The sequence below is a fragment of the Apium graveolens genome, chromosome 2, assembly GCF_009905375.1.
Source record: "Apium graveolens cultivar Ventura chromosome 2, ASM990537v1, whole genome shotgun sequence".
NCBI classification, from domain to species: Eukaryota; Viridiplantae; Streptophyta; class Magnoliopsida; order Apiales; family Apiaceae; genus Apium; species Apium graveolens.
Genome location: NC_133648.1, coordinates 26,683,010 through 26,703,155, shown reverse-complemented (window position 1 = coordinate 26,703,155; position 20,146 = coordinate 26,683,010). Strand labels below are relative to the sequence as shown.

At 31.1% G+C, this 20,146-nt stretch overlaps 2 protein-coding genes across 2 annotated transcripts; both read right to left on the bottom strand.

The window, feature by feature from the left end:
* Window positions 1-16,098: 16,098 nt before the first annotated feature.
* LOC141687159 (uncharacterized) lies at window positions 16,099-16,659 on the bottom strand. Its single transcript, XM_074492340.1, has one exon. It carries the CDS (start codon window positions 16,657-16,659, stop codon window positions 16,099-16,101), a length of 561 nt encoding a protein of 186 aa, XP_074348441.1.
* A 270-nt stretch (window positions 16,660-16,929) lies between these two features.
* Window positions 16,930-18,204, bottom strand: LOC141687156 (uncharacterized). The gene is made up of 2 exons (XM_074492329.1): window positions 17,770-18,204; window positions 16,930-17,553 (listed from the first exon to the last, which is right to left on the bottom strand). The coding sequence occupies exons 1-2, from the start codon at window positions 18,202-18,204 to the stop codon at window positions 16,930-16,932; spliced, it is 1,059 nt and encodes a 352-aa protein (XP_074348430.1).
* Between the last annotated feature and the right edge of the window lie 1,942 nt (window positions 18,205-20,146).

The following is a 20,146-nucleotide window of genomic DNA, read 5'->3' as shown; positions in this document are numbered from 1 at the left end:
TCGAACTTGAATTATTTTTCTAAAAAACCAATCAAGTTAAGCTTTCTGGTCTTGAATTATTTTTTTCTAAAAACCCAATCAAGTTAAGTTTTCTGGTCGAATAAAAAATGACGTTCAAAACGAATTTGTTCACGAACATTTCGGGTTGAATCGAATGTGAACCAATTTCAAATCAAGTCGAATTGTTCACTAATTTGATAGCATATTTTTTCACTCAACCAAATATAATTTTTTAAATAACTTACTCCGCCCTAATCATATCCTAGACACGCAAATTATATTCATATGCTTTTTTCTTTTATACCATTATAATATCAAGTCCTAAACACATTTTATTTATACTAGTTTTACGACGACCCGTGCGATCTTTATTAATATTTTTATAGTATTTAAAATTATAATAATTTTTTTTGGATCATTACCTTATTATATATTTATAAATAATAATATAAATATTTGATATTCGCGGGATTCGAACTTGGGAGTTTTAGTAGTGTATAAATAATAATATAAATATTTGTTGTTAGCGGATTATATTAATATTTGAATCTAGCGGTACTAATCACTTGATTAAAAAGATCCGACGGACATAAATGAGGATAACCCAACCAACCAAAAAAAGACATACCAAATTATACCTCATTCCGATTATTATAGTACATAATAAATAATCTACTATTTTTTTTATATAAATCCATAAACATAACACACCGTTTTAGATCACAAAGTATACAATATAAAATTAAATAAGAATAAATTATATAAATAATTTCTATTCAATTAGTATCAACTAGGGCTGTTAAATTTTTTTTGATCTTCGTCCGAAATATATACATTCATTTTTGAGAAAAAATAAATATTATCCGAATTCGAAATAAAGCAGACATTATCCGTATCTGAATATGGAATCTAGTCCGAAAATAAATATATAAGATATTTATACAATATTTATAAATTAAAATTTATTCTATTAATTTATAGCGTTTGTATATGTATTCACTAAATAATATACCCTTCATCCTAATGAATGCTTTACATTTAAAATAGAGTACGCGACACACATTTTAAATTTAATACTTTTATCTAGTATGATGACATAAATTATTTAAAAAAAAAATTTGAATAAAAATTAGATATTTATTTTTTTATTTTAAAAAGAAAAATTTAAAAAATATGTTATAGAACTATATTAGATAAGAGTTTTAAAATGTGTATTGAATTCTCTGTTTTGAACATTAAGCACCTATAGGGACATGGAGAATATTTATGCAAATTTTACATATTTATTTTTTTGAATGGATTATTTTTTGAAATAATCGTCAATTTGACAGGTAGTCAAAAAATCAAAAAAATCGATATCTAATCGAAAAATCTGTAATAATAATAAAGAAAAGACGGATATTATCTGTATTCGAAGTAAAACAAGTATTATTCGTATATGAATATGATACTTTCTATTTATTAATTACTTTTTAACAAATAATATGGGGAGTCCAAAAATTTCAAATATTAATTAATTTTCATAAATTTTGTATATTTCATCTTAATAATTAAAAATTATTTATTCTAAGATTCTAACAACAATGTCAGGTTTGTTTTTGTATTCACGAGAAATTGAACCTTATTACAGGTGTGTTTGTTATTGCTGTTATAGACAGTAACATCAAATTTTCGCTGTTTTAAAAAACTGTTTTGTAAAATTTAAAAACTAATTTTCATGTGTTTGACTTAAAAGCAAGCTGCTGTTAGAGAAAGTAAGTCCCACATATTTTTAGAAAAAGTTGTTTTCCGCTGTTGCGGAAAGCAGATGTTGACCATCAAACCTTATCAAAATTATTATTATTTTTAATTTTTTATATCAAAACATAACTTATCAAAAGAATTACTAAACAGTCATCTTATTTTTACAACACTTTTTTCAGCCGCACTTTTTTTAACAAACACAATAATTTTTGATAATAATCTCAAACAGAGTCTTCGTCATTAAATATATTCAAATTGCAATAAACTCGTACTACATATAAAATATAATTCATAATTAAATAACCACAATAATATTAAATGTGTGGTAATATGTTTTTATAGAACATATTATTTTATACCAAGTTAAATGAACAGAATTAAATGAGTTCAAACCGATCTTCAACAAAACTAGCCAAGTTCGAGTCGAGCACATGAAAAACTGATCTCCAACTCGTTTACTTATCAATAGTAATTTTTATGTTCAAGCTCGTATTGATTTATTAACCAAATGAGCCACGTCATCATGAAACAAGGTGAACTCGAATTTTGTTGGAACAACTAGTTCACTATTTAGTAGACACCGACTTCAATCCCCTCTCTACACGAGTTTTCGTTATTATTTTAAGTTTTTATTTATTCCGTCATATTATAATTTTAAAATATTTATATAAATATATTTTTATTTTAAATTTATAATAAAAATAATAGGATAACATGTGGATAAAAATAATAGGATAATATGTGGTTGTAGTTTAGTACGATAAGTAGATTATGTCCGGAAATTTAAGAATTTAGTAGTTTGACGTATATATACCACTATTTATTTATTTTTTAATAATAGAATAAATTGGGGTTGTAGTTTAATAGTATAAGCAGTCCAAGTCTAATAATTTAACAATATAGTAGTTTAGCGGATATATAATACTATTTATTTACTTTTTTAATAACAAAAATTAGGGGATAATCGTTGAACCAAATTATATTTCATTCCGGTTATGATAGTATACTAGTTTAGATCTCACATCTCGTGCTATGCACGAGTTTTCGTTAATATTTAAAAAATTTATTTATCCTGTCATATTATAATTTTAAAATATTTATATCAATATATAATAATTATAAATTTATAATAAAAAGTATATGATAATATGTGGTCATAGTTGAGTATAGTTTAACAATTTAGTAGTTTATCAGATATAGGGATAAGTTGTGATTGTATTTTATTAGGATAAGTAGACCATGTTGTAGTAGTTTAATAATTTAATAATTTAGCGGATATATAACAATATTTATTTTTATTTTTTTAATGAATAAATTGTGGATAACCGTTAGAACCAAATTATATCATATTCCGATTATTATAGTAAATAAAGTATAGAAGTATAGATTTAGATTTATATGACAATTAAATTTGAAATTATTTTTCTTATAAATAAATTACATCCATATAACAAACATCTTAGTAATTTCTATATATATCATAAGCCAAATGTAATGTAATATAGGTTTTCTTCTTAATCTCTATTAATCCTTTTTAATAGGTATTTCTTAACTACTAAGATTATTTGTGTTCATTCTCTTTAAATCAGTTAATATATTTCTTCTTAATCGGTAAGATTAAAAAAAGCAACTCGATGATTAAGACAATTGCATAGGTCCACTGTACTGATTTTGTGCCAGTTCTTTATAGTCAAGCCCTTTGCACGTTTTTACTTAAATTATATTTAAAAAAAATAAACATACGCCTTACAATTTAAGTATTATTAAGAATAAGCTCACAAGTATTTGACGGAAATTATTATCTTGTATAATATTTAATTTTTTATCGTTTATAATTTTCAATTTTTTATCTTGATCATACATATTTAAATATTAGTAACTAAAGAAACTAACCGGTTAGTCGATACAAACTTTAATAAAATTATTTTTAATGACTTGAAATATTTTATACTTTATATATATAATTTCTAAAAAAAGATTATTCACAAATAAAATACTCATATATAATTATTATTGTTTAGAAAATTTATTAATTGTATGTATAAAATGATATTATTCATTCAAACTTTTTAATCACTCTTCAAAATATGTTTTTATTCATTTGACAAATGACCCTTGAGTATGGTTTAGCTTGGAGATTTTGGAGAATATAATTTTCTTTTTTCATTTTGCAATAGGATGTGTGCATTAAACAAAAATCATTATTATATCTTGTCGATCATATACATGTTGATCATCGATGATATACTTGCAAAATATATATTACGCATTCTATACAAAGTAACGTAGTATTTTGCAAATAAATATAATACTTGGATAACATATTTGTAGAACAAAAATCATAATCAAATTCGCTATTCCATACACCATATACGTTCATCGAATACGTTTATTTTACTTGCATAAAATTGATAATTTCCAGGTATAATATACTTAATTTTTAGATAATAATAATAATAATAATAATAATAATAATAATAATAATAATAATAATAATAATAATAGAATAATCAAATTAGTTTATTTATTAACAATGAAACGAATTAAAGAAAATGAGGAAGATGAAACGGGGTCCTAAAATTCTACTCCCTCGTCCCAATTTATTTCTGTTTGACTTTTTGTGGTAAAAGTATATAGTCAAAAAATTTATAAAAATTATATCATTAGAAAGTACATATAATCTATTTTAATATGTATTTTTCAATTTTTTAAAATAATGAAAGATTGATGTTTAATTTACGGTCAAAGTTGGTTCAATTTTACCATAAAAAACATGACAAATAAACTAGGAGGGATGGATGTAAGTCATATGTCATAGCCTATTTGTATATTCGAGGATTCAACTCAACTCAAATAAGAATGTAATAAGTAAATAGTGGATCTACCGTCAAAGAGATCTCGCAAAGTAATATATGTCAAAGGATTCAGAAACAAGGTTCATCTACAGACTTGAGGAATTAATTCACTGGAAGAAGTTCAAGAAATTGATCATGCCTCAGTGATATAAATCAAGAGTGTGGATTTAATCAAGTGACAGAGATCTCGTCAGAGTATCATTAATTACAAGGATTTAATCTGAAGAAAATCAAAGTATCAAAGTCAAGACATGAAGAAACGTCACGGAAGTTAGTCACTCATGAACCAGACAGTACATCGAGTGTCAACGTTGAAGTGGTGGAATTGATTCATAATTCTCAGTGATTTTCAGAAGATATTCAGAAGATTGGTTGCTGCTCAGGGTTAGTATTAATTCTCTATTAATTAATTAAGTCATATAATTTAATTAAGAAAATAAATTATATCTGTAAAGATTAATTTATTTGATTAATTAAATTAATTGATTAATTAATTCAGAATTAATATTAAGGATTTTCAGAATTTAAATTGGATTAAAAATAGTCTTAAATCAGCAAGACAATTGAAAATGAACTAGCATGACAATCAGGATTGTCATACCGATTGTCATGCCAAGTCATTTCAATTGTCCTACCGAAAGTTCTACTGGGAAGGAGATAGTCTTGCTAGTTCAACTGATTGTCATACCGAAAGTCATTGTAGTTCAATCAGATTGTCTTGCTAGTTCAATCCATTGTCCTACCGAAAGTCTTGCCAGCTTTAGGATTGTCATTCCAGTTCAATTCAATTCTGTTGAATGAATTAAAAAGACATAGAAGCAGCAAAAAGAATAATAATCATCCAATCAAGAACAAAGAACTCGAGAACAAAGAAAAAGAAGCAGACACAAATATTTCATCTCATCTGCAACTTCAAGATCAATTTCTAGATTGTAAAGTTAAATCCAATCAACTAGAAATTTTTATCTTGTTCTTGTGTAACAATCTAGCGGATCAAAATCCCTAGAACTTAATCTCAAATCGCATTTAGCATTTGAATCTTTTTATTACAAAAATAGAAAAAGTTCATGTCGAATTTATTCTAGATTTGTGATAATTAATTTGAGATTAATTCCTTTTAATCGATACAGTTGTTGTAACACCTTTCAAGTTTAATAATATTTTTATTTAACTTGAATTTTGTTTCACATTTTTTATTCCACATTTAATTCGATTATTCGGTACTGTTTGTATTCAACCCCCCTTCTACAAACACATTGGGACCTAACAATTGGTATCAGAGCCTTCTGATTAACGAACAAGTCAAGATCCTAGACTTTTGTGATTTTTCAACTCCTTGAATTTTTTTATTCATTCAAAAATTCATAATGACTTCACAAAAAGTTGGAACCGTTAAATTCCACAATTTGATAAAGAGAATTATATCATGTGGAAGAAGAAGATGCTCTTATTTTTACAAGTGGCAAATCCCAAATATTCAAACTTGTTAAAGAAGGGGATAAGAACTCCGATGGTTATTGAACCGGAGGTGATAGTAGATGATGTTGTGATCACCAAAGCCAGAACCTATCCTAAAGATCCTGAGGATTTTTCTCCTGCTGAAAAAGATGAAGCCTCCTTGGATGCCAGCCTTCAGTTAATTTTAATTGATTCCCTTGATCCCTTGATGAACAGACATGTGATGAACTGTAAAATATCCAAACACATGTGGGAAACTATTGAGGTGATCAATGAAGGCACAAAGGAAGTTAGGGAGAACAAGTTGGAGATCCTAACCTGTGAGTATGAATATTTTAAATCAAATCCAGGAGAAGGAATTACTAAAGTGTTTGAGAGGTACAATGCGTTGATCAACAACCTGAACATAAATGGGAAATATTATTCAATCAGGGAGGTCAACGAAAAGTTCCTTTTAACACTGCCAACTCATCTTGAACATAGAATCACTGCCATTAGAGAAGCTAGAGATCTGAGTGAGATTTCTTTGGAAAGGCTCTATGGAGTGTTAAAAACCTATGAGTTGGAGCAGATTCAACAGAAGGAAGTCTACGGGAAGGATAGAATGGTCAGCACATCTACTGCACTTGTAGCTGAAGGTCAATAACAACAGCAATCTCAACAATTGGAGAGAATGGTACAGTGTTCCAAGGCTGAGGAAAATATGTTAGTAGCAGAATATGATCCTCCTACTACAAATCAATCAAGTGATGATTTTTATTCCTTGGAAGAGCTGGAGCAATTGGAAGACGAGTCAATGGCCCAAATTGTCAAGAGATTCTCCCATGTCAGATTCAAGAGGAATCCCAAGCTTAAGTACAAGTCCAACTACAACAAATTCCAGAAAGGTGGATCTTCATCCTCTAACACCAGCAGTGGTGGATACAAAACAGGGATGGTTGATCGGAGCACCATTAGATGCTATAACTGCAATGAGTTGGGACACTTTACCACAGAATGTAGGAAGCTAAAGCAAGTAAGAAAGAACTCTGAAAGGGCTTATCTGGCAAAGGGAAGAAGCTGGGATGATACTGACAGTGAAGATGAAGATGAAGGAAATCTTGCTCTTATGGCTATTGATGGAAAAACTTCATCGTCAAGAATAGAGGTAAAACTTTCTGATGCTGAAATGGTTTATCATCTAAGAGGTAACTTAGATTGTGCACGTCGTGATAATGAACTGTTAAGTTTACAGATCACAGACCTTGAGAAAGAGGTCAATGAATTAAGACTTGTGCACATTAATCAAGACAAATTAAAAGAACAAGTATCTTTTCTAGAGAATAGAGTTGACTGTTATAGAAAACTCGAAACTATTCTCAAAGACAAGATCACCGGTCTTGAGACTAAGGTTAGAGCCTACTTCAATTCTTGTTCGAAGGCTAAAGAGTTCTACAGTAAGCAATCTGTTAATCAAACATCTGGAATAGGTTATGATTACAATGTTGCTATTGGAGAATTAGGCATAAACTCCCCTCCTCGTGTCTGTGCTAAAGGGAGGGAAGTACCACATGTGCTTAAGGGTGTTGATGAACCCCTCTATAAACCATCAATTGATGAACCATTTGATGTAACCTCTTCTGTTATTCAGGAAAAAATACGTGCTGAAGATCATGCTAATGAGAAGGTTGTTTCCAAGTCAAGTGTGTCAAAAGTTCCAGTCAAAGTTGTGAAAGCAACTGAGACTAACTCAGACACACATGAGTTGGATAACAAAAATGCCATGTCTGCCATGCATAAATTGCCTACTATTAATCACTCTCATTAAGCATGTGGTGTTTCTAATTGTATGTCTTGTGCTTTTAATATGATGTATGCTTATTTTAATGGTAAGCATATTTCTAATGATAAGACTACTCCTCGTCAGCATGTGAATAACAAGAAGCATGATAGGTCTAAGACTCCTAGTCCTTCTAAGGCTAGAAAGGAGACATTTGTGCCTAAGCTTAAACAGAAATTTGTTAAGGCTGTTTACAAGGTCAAATGTTCAGTCATTGAGAATGTTGAGACCATTAAAATTAAAAATGTTGTTTTGCCTGACAAAGGACAATTCTACAAGTATGCCGGGCCCAACCAAGTTTGGGTTCCGAAGAAGGTCTAATCCATTTGTAGTGCAGGGCATTAAACAGGTGTAACCGGTAGTATGGATTCTTGACAGTGGATCATCAAGACATATGACCGAAGATAGAGCCCTGCTATCAAATGTGGATTGAGAAAGCTGGCCCCCTGGTTACCTTTGGAGATAACAACAAAGGTTTATCTGAGGGATATGGCTGTTTGCAAGCTGGGAATGTTATCATTGAAAATTTTGTATAGTGTGCTAGGTTATTATCAGGAAGCATCATCTAACATATAGCACCAGTGACGAGACTTGAGAATATTACGACATATCAGGCACCTGCTGCACATTACACTTGGAATTGGACTCTAGTAAGATGTGTACAAGTGTACTCCTGGTTGGTGAGTCAAAAGAGGAAGTCAATGCACCACAATTCATGGACTTTGAAGCTGCAGATCTATTGGACTATGCAATCTCTTCTTCACAATCTCACTTCAGGTTGGTATGAACTAGTGTACTACTCAAGCAATCGTCAAGAACATGGTATGGCACTCTAACTGAAGTTATTGTTTAATATGAACTAGTAGAGTCGTCATATTTTTAACTCTCTTATCATTAGGCACAATCATATTGTTTTATATGTGCAGTGATATATTGGTTATGCAACATAACAATTAGTATCTAAAGTACTTGACAAGTATCGGTCAATGATATGTTGTTAACATTATGTTGCAGATATTTGTAAGCTTTTAACATGAATGAGAATTACTTAGACTTTACCCTAAGTGATCAATGTTTTATCAAAAACTCATTCATATTTAAAAAGAAAATCAAACTTCTTTCTGCATTAGTGATTTCTTATTTAATGTAAAATCTTTTGAAATCACTATTGTAAATCATTTTCTCTCTATTACCATATGTTCTGTGTTACAGGTTCAGTCTCCAATGACTTTCTTTCATTGACAGTCATGAGGTTGAAAACCCACAACGTCTATCCCAGACTGTAAAGATAATCACAAAAACAGAACCAACCAACACTCTCTTACCACTAAATGTAGTATGAATGAGCGTGAGGGAGATAGTGCCTTAGTGCACCACATAAGAAAGGTTCTGTAGTCAACCCAGTAGCTCTGTCTCCTACATAGATAAGTAGTATTTAAACCGAGACAACTGCTAGCCCCCTTACATCTTCTCAAAAAGATGTAATGGCTGAAAAGGCTCAAAAATAGTTACTAGATTCATTCTCTCAACAGGGTGCGTCTATTGAATTTTACCTGTCGGCCAAGGCATCCGATGTAGTGTCACCACTTCAAATATAAACACTTATTGATGCACAAGGAGAGGTTACACACACAAAGGATGAGTTGACGAAAACAAGAGTTTCGACCATTTTAAGGTCATATTCGATTGTTTAAGGTTCGTTAATGGACCAATTGCCTTTACAGGTGTTAGGAGAGGATACTGATCCAAAAGTCATATGTCAGTGGTCAGTGTCTACCTCCCCAGGCTTAAATCCCCTGGATGCATCTGCGGATAGTGGATCTGACATAGGCGCAGATCGGCAACTTGTTGACAATGATTCATATATTACTTGATGAGTCACAAGGAAATGTCTTCACAGACATTAGAAGGGAACTTTGATCTTTATGCTAAATTCGTTGGATCATTGTTTACCTTCCCAGAATTCAAATCTGGAACCCTAAAAGGGAAACTAGCAACTTGTAGATTATGACTCAGATTCATCTGACGAGTTTAACAAGGATGGGGATTTGCGAACTCCCATTGCACCACCTGTGACCTCCTTAAGGATGGCTAAGGTGATTTTCCTTGCAGGTACATCTGGATTATGGAGCTATGAGAGAAGAGTGATACACTTGTGAGAATGAGTGTAAACACGAGTGGAGAGAAGAGTGAAACACATGTGAGGTACACTAAACAGAATCACACACTCACAGTGAGGAAGAAAGAGAAACTTCTTATTATTTCTTTTCCAACCAAGTGAAATATGAGAACTCCTTCAGACGACGGCATACATTCCTTCTTTAAGGGGGAGATAAAAGCTTAAGAAATAGTTTGGAGGATTCCTCAACTAAGGGGGAGAAATAGCAGGGAGGAAGAAAAAGATCCTACATGTACATTACACCACACCATTGTTGTTTGTAACTACGGATCCTATTGTACGGGAGAGGTGGTAAACACAAGGTGATTTTCTAGTAAGGGAAGAAGCTGTTAGGGGAGTACCATTGGTTTTTATCTGCGGATCCTATTGTACGGGAGAGGTGGTAAACGAAGGTGATCTTCTTTAATCAGTTGATTCTCAAAGGGGGAGAAGCAAGAGAGATATGTGCTTCTTAACAGGAAATGTGGTTGTACAAATGAAGATGAAACTACTTGAAGATATGTTCAGTCTAGAGGAACATCTACTTGGAATCTGGAAAATGTTAAATGTCTTCCAGAAACTTTTCTACTATTTACTTTGCATTTCAGTTTATATCTTTTTCTTATTTGTTAGTTGAGTTATCCTCTAGGTATTTGTGTGTTATTATCTAACAAACAAATAAGGGGAGATTGTAAGTCATATTTCATAGCCTATTTGTATATTCGAGGATTCAACTCAACTCAAATAAGAATGTAATAAGTAAATAGTGGATCTACCGTCAAAGAGATCTCGCAAAGTAATATCTGTCAAAGGATTCAAAAACAAGGTTCATCTACAGACTTGAGGAATTAATTCACTGGAAGAAGTTCAAGAAATTGATCATGCCTCAGTGATATAAATCAAGAGTGCGGATTTAATCAAGTGACAGAGATCTCGTCAGAGTATCATTAATTACAAGGATTTAATCTGAAGAAAATCAAAGTATCAAAGTCAAGACATGAAGAAACGTCACGGAAGTTAGTCACTCATGAACCAGACAGTACATCGAGTGTCAACGTTGAAGTGGTGGAATTGATTCATAATTCTCAGTGATTTTCAGAAGATATTCAGAAGATTGGTTGCTGCTCAGGGTTAGTATTAATTCTCTATTAATTAATTAAGTCATATAATTTAATTAAGAAAATAAATTATATCTGTAAAGATTAATTTATTTGATTAATTAAATTAATTGATTAATTAATTCAGAATTAATATTAAGGATTTTCAGAATTTAAATTGGATTAAAAACAGTCTTAAATCAGCAAGACAATTGAAAATGAACTAGCATGACAATCAGGATTGTCATACCGATTGTCATGCCAAGTCATTTCAATTGTCCTACCGAAAGTTCTACTGGGAAGGAGATAGTCTTGCTAGTTCAACTGATTGTCATACCGAAAGTCATTATAGTTCAATCAGATTGTCTTGCTAGTTCAATCCATTGTCCTACCGAAAGTCTTGTCAGCTTTAGGATTGTCATTCCAGTTCAATTCAATTCTGTTGAATGAATTAAAAAGACATAGAAGCAGCAAAAAGAATAATAATCATCCAATCAAGAACAAAGAACTCGAGAACAAAGAAAAAGAAGCAGACACAAATATTTCATCTCATCTGCAACTTCAAGATCAATTTATAGATTGTAAAGTTAAATCCAATCAACTAGAAATCTTTATCTTGTTCTTGTGTAACAATCTAGCGGATCAAAATCCCTACAACTTAATCTCAAATCGCATTTAGCATTTGAATTTTTTTATTACAAAAATAGAAAAAGTTCATGTCGAATTTATTCTAGATTTGTGATAATTAATTTGAGATTAATTCCTTGTAATCGATACAGTTGTTGTAACACCTTTCAAGTTTAATAATATTTTTATTTAACTTGAATTTTGTTTCACATTTTTTATTCCGCATTTAATTCGATTATTCGGTACTGTTTGTATTCAACCCCCCTTCTACAAATACATTGGGACCTAACAATGGAGTATTATAATTATGATTAGTGACTAGGGATATATAAAATCCTATCAAATCCAACTTTACTGGAGTATCATATAACACAATTCACAAACCCTCACCCTCGTGTCTCTGTTGACTCTGCGAGCTGCAATACGGAGACAAAATTAGGGATGGGAGATTGCGCCTTGCTGCGTGTTGCGTGTACTCCGAGTAGTATGGATGATAGTGAGGTACTATTATATACTCCCTCCGTATTGGACACAAAATTTAAGAAATGTGTATAAAATAGTGAAAAAGAAAAAGAAAAATTGGTGAAGTTTTGATTTTTAATATATAAAAGGTAGATATTGGGGTAAAAGTAGTGTGAAAAGGAAGGAAAAGTGGAAAAATGGTGGAATCTTTTGACTATTTTTTATAAATTTTGAAATGTAAAGAATTGGATAAATATCCCAAAAAAAATTTGTAAAGAAATTAAAAGGACCGCTTTTTGTTTTACAATATCATGACAATACTAATTTGGTGAGATGAAGTAATACTTTTATTAATATTATATATCCTTTTGTATTTTGGGTGCACGTGCAAGTTTCAAGTATCACAAACATTTAGGCTTGTAGATTGAATTTGGGGTTCTTGTCAAAGTGTAATCTAACTTATGTTTTGAACCATAGTAGTCCGTATGTTATTTTGATTTACATGATCATTACTCGGGGATCATTTGTTAACTACTCGGGGATCATTTGTTAACTCCTGAACCAAACTAAAAAAATATTGGACGAGTGGACGAGTGGCTATTGACTGATAAATTTTTCTCTGAATGACAGAGGCTTAAATTTTACTCTGAATCACACCACATCTCTGTTATGGTTTGTTGTGTCATGTTTGTTGAGAAAAAAATGACTGATATGTGTTTTATATTAAATTTATATTTTATTATCATTATCCTTTTATATTCATTTGACATAATTATATTTTATAAATCTCATATGAAAAATAATTTATTGTAATTAAATAAATACTCCCGCGTCCCTAAATATATGTCCATTTGGTCAACTTGACCAATTTTTAACTGAATTTACACCTATTATATAATTGACAAAATAATTAAAATAATATCATTGGAAATTATATTTATTCTATTTTAAAATGTAACTTGCATATTTGAAAATTAACTAATCAATAATTTTTTATATTAATTCAAAAATTGGTCAATTAGACTTCTAGAAAAATAAAATGGACATGTAAATAGAGACGGAGGGGTAACAAAAACTATTGATTTTATAAGATGGTACATTTCTTTAAAATGTTATGATTACGTATAAACTTGATAAAAAATATTTTTTGCTTCTTCTAGAAAATATGAAAAAATTTGACATGACATTTTATTAATAACTTAAAAAAATACATTGTTCAGAAAAAAAATATTTTTTTATCAAACGACATTACTCATCCAGTATTCAGATAATCAATCATCCAGCAATTTTATTCATCCAGAAAAGATTGTTCAGATTTAACAAATGACCCCTAATTTTTAATATACATGTTTGTGTATTGTGTAAACTGGTTCTATACATGCCATATTTTAGTATTATATATATATATATATTACTATTAAAAATAATATACTGGTCGCACATTGAGTAGATTATATTACATGTGTTTAAATACTGCAACATTATTTTTTCGGGGAAATTTTTAATTCGAAATTACTAATTTGCCCTCGTATTTGAATAAATATGGAAAAATACTATTGGAGTGGAGAATTGAACCCATAACATACTTATAACAAGTATATGACTTCAACCAGTTGAGATAGAGACTCATTTGTTTATATTTTAATAACATTAACTATTGATTTAAGACTGGATAATTAACTGATTACAATATAATAATTTTATATTCATGTGTAATATCGGGATTATAATTATTTTTTTAAATCGATACATTAAATTAATTATTTTTTTAAATTGAATCATTAAATAAATAACTTCTTGCTTTCGTGGGTAAATATTTAATTCGAAATTATTATTTTGCTCTCGTATTTGAATGAATATGAAAAAATATTGTTGGCACGGAGAATTGAACCCATGACACACTTATAACAAACATATGACTTCAACCAACTGAGCTAGAGGCTCATTTGATTATATTTTGATAACATCAAATATTGAGTTACATACTTCTTTCTTTATTTTGGGTGACTAAACCTATAAAATTCAATATTTATACATGATAAAATTATTCTAAGACTTGGGTAATTAGCTGATTACAATATAATTACTTTATACTCATGTGCAACAATGAGATTATAATTATTTTTTTAATTTATAAATTAAATAAATAATTTCGTGTTGATAATATATTATCATATTAACTTGTTGATAATATCTTATCGTATAATAATAATTTATTAATTATCGAGACTCCGGTAATTAACTCGTTTCGAGATACTAACTTTATACTCGTGTAACAATTAAGGGTATAATTAATCTGAGTCGAGTCGAAAATTGTTAGGCTCGAACTCGATTAAAAATATTCGGGTTCAAGCTCGAACTCCAGTTCAACCGAACCTTAAATTTCAAACTCGAATCTCGGGTCATAAAAAGTTCGATAGGCTCAATTTTTTTAGGAGAAACATATAATTCGAAATTGCTATTTTGCGTCCGTCCTTGAATAAATATGAAAAAATATTGTTGGTTTGTAGAATTGAACACGTGACACATATGTTCAAACATGTGTTTTCAATCAATTGAGGTAGAGACCAATATTGATATAGAATAAAATTTTCTAAGACTTGCGTAATTAGTTCACTACAATATACTAACTTTTTAATCATGTCAACAACGGGATTATAATTTTTTTTTATTTATAAAAAAATACCATTAAATAAATAACTTGTTGGTATTATATTACCATATTAACTTGTTGATAATATATTACCATATAATAATAATTTATTAATTATCGAGACTTGTGTAATTAACTCAATTCAAAATACTAACTTTATAGTTGTGTACAACAACTAAGGTTGTAATCAAGCCGAGCCGAGTCGAAAACTTTCAAGCTCGAACTCGATTAAAAATATTTGGGCTCAAGCACAAGCTCGGTTTCAACTGAATCTTAAATCAAGATTGAAACTCGGGCCGTAGTCCGGTCGCCTCAAGTTCGGCTTGAACTCTTGAATCAATTTCACCAAATATTGACAAAAACTCGAAATATGATAGGTTATGCTCGAAATCGCTTCTATTAAATATATAAAATATAAATGAAATATTAAATTTTATATACAAATATATTTATATTAAAAAAAGTATCGGCTCGATAAGACTCGTGAGCCTTATCAGCCGAATAATTTGAAGTTCGAGCTCGACCGTGTAAAAAAATTTACTATTTTGCCCCCATATTTTGATAAATATGATACATAAACATTATAGTATTTTTGGTATCTCCAATTGAAAAAATCATTGAAACTTGATAGAAAACCATTATTTTCAATGATAAGAGTGCATTCTAAACTTTATATTCATGGCATAATATAAATTTAGGGATATTCGTCGTTATATTAGTACTTGTAACATGAATCACGCAATATTGTATGAAATAACACAAATATCGTAAAAGTACATTAAAAAATAGCAATATTTTTTATAAATAAAGCTACCCCGTGCCTTGCACGGGTAATAACGCTAGTTAAATAATAAGCTAGTGCGGTGCTCTATTGGGTTTGATTATAAGTTAGATTTCATGATCATATAAAAAAACTTGTGAAAGAATATATTTTAATAATATTTGTAAATTTTGCAATTAGATTTGTTGATCGTGAGTGTCGCAGATATTTTGCAGACTTTTGGTATTATTAGAGTTTCATATTTTGAGGTACGGATTTCTGTTCCTTTTTTATTTTATTTTTTGATGAAAAGAGAGGGAATATATTACTCAAATAAATCAGCACTTACAATATTCATCAACTCAATAGGAACATTCCTCCTATCAAACACTCGACCTGGATATAAACATGACTCTCTCGCTAACAAGTGAGCGGCCATATTAGCATATCGTTTTATAGAAAACAACTAAATGTTTAACTCAGCAATCAACCTACGACACTCCATAATAATACTACCAAACGGAGAGGTCATAGTAACCTTACTACGGATGGCCTGTACGACACCCAAACAATCCGACTCCATTGTCACTCCCTGCCATGCCATATACTTAACCCATCTAAGGGCTTCTTTCACAACCATAGCTTCTGCAAACTCAAGGCGACCAACTCCCTCATAGCTATCTGAACGACCCTGCACAACTGCTCCTTCATCATCACGAGCCAACATTCCCACCCCATACCTGTTTTGCTCCTTAAATACTGTTGCATCAACCGTCACCTTGACTTCATCTTTTTTCGGTTTAACCCAAGAGTATACTCCATCTCCCTGGATAACATCCTGGTATAGAGTCTTTGTTGAATATACTTGAGCCTTTCTCCAATCTGCAAGGTACCTCATAGTTGAGAAAACAACAGCCTGCACTGTGCTTCTTTGCTGGTTCCACACCATATTATTCCCAGCTTTCCATATACTCCAACACATCGTCACAATCTCACCACGACGTCCCTTCTCTGTTTGATCAAACATTGTATGCAACCAGCTTACAAAATTGCCATCACCTACATTAAGAAAAGACCACCCTCTATGATGTCAACACTGCTGAACAAAGGGGCAAGTAACTAGGCTATGCATCACTGTCTCTTCATCACCATTACAAATTGGACAAGTGGTAGGAACAAGAACTAAAGCTCTCCAAACCATATTTAGAACCTTAGCCAGCGCACAAACTTTCCACAATAAACTCCATATCTGACTGCTAGCATTTGTGTGCCAATCTCCTTTCTGTTTTTGAAGTAACTAGTATGCACTCTTTACCGTATAATCACCACTAATGCTTTCATTCCAATATAACTCATCATCCCTCCCACAACCTCTAATCTCTATTGCTAAAATATATCGTTGGTCCCTGGTATTAAACAAGTCCTCAATAACTTCATGATCCCATCCTCCACCATCATCTATCATTAGAGAAGATACTGTAGCATCGTTCAAACCAATAATCTCACTCATAATACATGGATTAACACTATCCTGAAGCCACGGTTGTCCCAAAATTCCAATTTTAGCACCATTACCAATTTTCCATCTAGCTTCTGCCTTAATCACCGACCTAGCTTCCCAAATACTTCTCCAAATAAAACTAGGGTTATTCCTTAGCTCTGATGCAAGAAAATGACATTCAGGAAAATATCGAGCTTTGTACAATTTACTCGATAGTTTTTCTGGATGATTCATCAACCTCCATCCTTGTTTTCCAAGTAAATCCAGGTTGAAATCACGAAAATCTCTAAAGCCAACACCCCCAGCTACCTTGTGTTTACTTAAACGTTCCCAGTTCATCCAAGAAATCCCAGAGTTCGTATTTTCTTTTATTCCCCACCAGTATATCGAGAAACTACGTTCAAAATCTTTAATTATCTCCTGAGGTAATAGGAACATGCTCATCGCATAAATAGGCATATCCTGGGCCACATTTTCAATGAGAATCTCCTTCCCTGCTTGAGAGACTCAACCCTCCTTCCACAATTGAACTCGATTTCGCATTTTGTCCTTTAAAAAACCAAACACTCGAGATTTGTTGCGTCCCACCATGTTTGGAAGCCCAAAATAGGTGACATTATCATCAGCTTCTCTCACCTGCAAAATCTGACAGACTCGATCTCTACAACTTCTCGTGACATTCGAACTATACACCACCAATGACTTCATGAGATTCACTTTCTGGCCTGATGCTTCTTGAAAAACTTGTAGCAACTCCATGAGATTTAACGCATCACTATCGTCAACATTACAAAACAAATAGCTATCATTTGCAAAAAATAAATGACTAATGCTTGGAGCAGCTCGACAGATCTTGATACCTTTAATCAGCTGATTGGACTCATATTTTCTGATCAACACAGAGAGACCCTCCGCACAAAGGATGAACAAATATGGGGATAATGGGTCTCCTTGACGGAGTCCCCTGCTAGGAACCACTGGCCCCATTTCTCTTGCCTCATGAGTGATAGTATAATTGACTGAACTAACACACTTCAGAACTAATTGAACCCACCAATCATGAAAGCCCATCTTGATCATTAACTCTCGAAGATATTCCCACTCTATCCGGTCATAGGCTTTATGAAAGGAATATGTCCTAAGTCCAATCATGTATTAGAATTTAGGAATAACTTTTTATGTAATCTGTTTTGATTTCATTGATATTAATAAAAGACTTGTTTTGTTTTTTATTACGGGCTCTATCTATTTAAGTGTTTAAATAAGATATACCATAGTTTAGAGTAAAGCTTTTTATGGATTATGATGAGATCATAATAGTGAGACCTAAAAGATGATAACTCTAAACTTAAATAGTTCCTGATCATAGGATTACTAACTGGTAATTAATAATCCACAAAGATCGGTACATACTATGCTTGCTTCATTATGAAGGATGTCTGTTCTCATAGACATTTGTGTGGTGACACTATAGCTAGTATGTAGGTGCTTATTATAGAATAATTCAACTGAACATGACTCGCACAGCTGAACAACTGATGGAGTTCACTCACGTGTCAGCAGTTGTTCACATAGTGATAGTTGTACAAGTATCCTTAGACTTGAGGTCATCATAGTCATCTTGTGTACACTGAACTATGCTTTGGTTTAGTTCTTAGTCTCCAGGGATAATTATTAGGGCTCTACTGGGTATAGGAATTTATACACGAAGATAGTGTATGATCAATAAAGGATCTACCCCTTCCAGTGAAGGAAGCGAATGTTCAAGGCTGATCCACTTATGCTAGTTCAGGAATCTCTGGCCAGAGTGAATGAAATTAGAAAGGAGTTTCTAATTTGCATAGAACTACACATAGTAAATGGTAAGCAAGTGATTAAATTAGATAGGCTTAACATGAGATCCATGCCTTGTATTTAATCGGGATATTGTAGGGTAGAAGGAGTTTATTGTACGGTAACTATTCACTGAATAGGTTCTTGATATTCTAAGCAGTGAATTCATATTATCCGGATAGTCGCGATATGCTGAGAAGTATCTCTCACGATGTAAAATAAATGTGATTAATTAATTAATCATATTTAATAAATTAGAGAATTTATATAAATAATGATAAAATAGTTTTATTATTATTTATTTCTACTACCGGCTTAATATTGAACTACAGGGTCACACCATAAAAAGAGAATGATTTAATGGTGGAGGAATTAATTAATAATGGCTAATAATTATTTATTTGTGAAATAAATAATTAATTGGCAAATTTAATAATTGATTAAATGAGATTTAATTGATTATAAATTAATTAAGAAAAGTTCTTAATATTATTAATTAAGGATTTAATTTTTGGAAATTAAATCAAGAGAGAGAATTATTTCTAAAGTGTTTAGAAAAAAGATTAATAATTAAAAGGTGTTTTAATTATTAATGAGAATAATAAATGGGATAATAATAATAATATTTATGAGAAAATTTCAGCTGAAAATTTTGCCTATAAATATACTATTATAAACCCTATTTTTATTCGAACCCGAAAACCCAAAAGTTTTAGAAAAACTAATTCTCTCCACCTCCTCCTCCTCCTTAACGTCATTTTCTTGGTGGATACCGGTGGAGTGCTTCATGTTTGAGGAGCAGCTGCTAAAGATCTCCGATCGTTGCTTTTGGATCACATATTAAAGGTTAGTAATCGATCCCTATGTTTTTACCACAATTTATATGCTTTTATTTGGATTTTATATGTGTAAAAGTGTTTTACCATGCCTCCGCTGCATTTAAAATCCAACAATGGTATCAGAGCATAGGTTGTATGCATATAGATCTGTGGTAAAAATTTCAGAATTTTATGTGCTTGTATGTATTAATTATAATTTTTACAAGTTATATCATGGATTAATTTTGTCTGATGAGAAATCGTTTCTCAGAATAATTTTGAATGTTGATCTGGGTTCTACAAGTGTTGTAGATCGCCTGGGTATTTTTTTCATAATTTTATGATGTATAGATTTTTTATTA

Excerpts from the sequence above, each read along its gene's own strand:
- LOC141687159 (XM_074492340.1), bottom strand. The coding sequence starts at position 16,659 with ATGTTTGATCAAACAGAGAAGGGACGTCGTGGTGAGATTGTGACGATG.
- LOC141687156 (XM_074492329.1), bottom strand. The coding sequence starts at position 18,204 with ATGGGCTTTCATGATTGGTGGGTTCAATTAGTTCTGAAGTGTGTTAGT. Across the intron at positions 17,554-17,769 it reads GAGTCTGTCAGATTTTGCAG|GAGATAATTAAAGATTTTGA; the intron begins GTGAGAGAAGCT and ends CTATTACCTCAG.